The sequence below is a fragment of the Triturus cristatus genome, chromosome 7, assembly GCF_964204655.1.
Source record: "Triturus cristatus chromosome 7, aTriCri1.1, whole genome shotgun sequence".
Lineage (NCBI taxonomy): Eukaryota > Metazoa > Chordata > Amphibia > Caudata > Salamandridae > Triturus > Triturus cristatus.
In genome coordinates, this window is record NC_140590.1 from 1,793,638,949 (window position 1) to 1,793,641,035 (window position 2,087).

The 2,087-nt window shown below is 37.7% G+C and overlaps 1 protein-coding gene across 1 annotated transcript; it reads left to right on the forward strand.

The window, feature by feature from the left end:
• Positions 1–235: 235 nt before the first annotated feature.
• LOC146813160 (olfactory receptor 1G1-like) lies at positions 236–1,162 on the forward strand. The gene has a single exon (XM_085614723.1). The coding sequence runs from the start codon at positions 236–238 to the stop codon at positions 1,160–1,162; it is 927 nt and encodes a 308-aa protein (XP_085470849.1).
• The last annotated feature ends 925 nt before the right edge of the window (positions 1,163–2,087 follow it).

The following is a 2,087-nucleotide window of genomic DNA, read 5'->3' on the forward strand; positions in this document are numbered from 1 at the left end:
CCATGCTTATATTGTATGCTGATATTCAATGGTCTGTGACTAAAAATATCAGGCTTAATGAGAATTATTTATTGGTTTCCAACTGTTCATTGAAAATTTATTTTTTTCTTTTTTAAGTGATTTGCAAACAGTCAAGTTTCTTATTTATTTTCCCCACAATCGGTTATATTTACATTGCTTGATTCTTCATTTTCAGATTCTATTCAGATCAAAGTTGTGCAGTACTTCTGACAAAATGGAAGGGCAGAACCTGAGTTCAGAGGAAAAGTTCCTGATTGTGGGATTTTCTGACCTTCCTCAGCTGAGACTTCCACTTTTTGTTGCATTTTTACTCATTTATCTGCTAACTGTGGTCGGAAATCTTCTTATCATGACAACAATTTATTCTACTTCGTGTCTGCACACACCTATGTATTTCTTCCTGAGCAACTTGTCATTCATCGATATCAGCTATACCTCAGTTATCTTCCCAGTGATGCTCGGTCACTTCTTTCTAGAGGGTATTCATGTAACTTTGACTGAATGTCTATTGCAGATGTATTTTTTCATTGTCATGTTGTCTACAGAAGTGGTTTTTCTCACAGTCATGGCTTATGATCGGTTTGTGGCCATCTGCAACCCGTTACGGTACCTAACCATCATGAACAGGACTATGTGTATCCAAATGGCTGCTGTAAGCTGGACAGTCGGACTTTTAGATGCATTACCACACACAATAGCTGTGTATACCTTCTCCTTCTGTGAGTCTCACATAATTAACCACTTCTTCTGTGATGTGACAGCCATGATGAAGATTTCGTGCACCAGCACTCGTGGAATTGAGATTCTTACCTACATTTTGGGTGCTCTTTTGACAATGATGTCATTTGTTTTAATAATCATCTCATACATCAACATCGTCTCATCAATCTTGAAAATCAAATCAGTTGGCGGAAGAAATAAGTCCTTTTCAACATGTGCTTCCCACCTCACTGTTGTTGTGCTATTTTACGGTTCTCTCGCTTCTACGTACATGCGTCCAACATCAACATTTTCAATTAAAACCAATAAGATATCATCTTTGGTATATATCGCTCTTACCCCACTGTGTAACCCAATTATATACAGTCTGAAAAATACAGAGTTTAAAAATGCTGTCAGGAAAACAAAGAAAAGAACATAGAATATAGCAACGGTCAATGATTCATTGTCAAAATCACTTTTAGGTAACTAATATCTTATGCACATGTTCAATGTTAGTAAATCATTTTAAAAGGCGGAACATGTCATTGAACTATGCAAGTAACACTCCATTTCAATGATCTTCACTGTTGTAAAGAAAATTGATTAATATTAACATCAAAAAACACATAATGGAAACTATGCATATAGACCAGAAATAAGACCGCATGTTAAAGATGTTAGTTAATAATGTATTAATTACATGTTTGTTTCATAAGAAAGAGTTATGCTGGCGGAGTGAACATTCCTTATTCCTCAACATAAAAAAAGAAATTGGAGAATTTGAATGTAGAAATGTAAATGTGTAAATACCTAAAAGTACATCTTGAGCTATGCATATTTTGATTAATTGGGATAACCTCTAAATAATCCAGGCACATTTTATGATAGTCAATGTCAATTGGTGGAATTGTAGAATTGTATGTTCCTGGTCAGGTCGGCGCTGCAATACCTGACGGGCACCCTATGAATGGGCTCTTTGGAGGAGATCTTTCATTCCTTTCCGTTTAGTGCCGTGGGTGTGAGGGACCTACAAAGTGTAGACGTATTTAAAGTGAAGGTCAAAAAGAGCCTACGAGATTGAGCGCAACATCCTGCAACATTATTGCAGGTAGTCGCCACTCCATTCTTTTAATCCACTCGGTCTTTTTGACCTTCACTTTAAACACATCTACACTTTATAGAGTGCTCATCAGGTACTGCAGCGCCTACCTGACGAGGAGCATGCCCTATGATGAAGCATGACACCCAGCGGGTTGGGTGTGTGATGGCCCTAATTCCGAAAGGAGGGATTCCCCTTTCCCTTCCTTTCTAGAGGACAATCTGTTATGTATTTTCTGGGATCTCTCCCTCAATCTCCTCATACC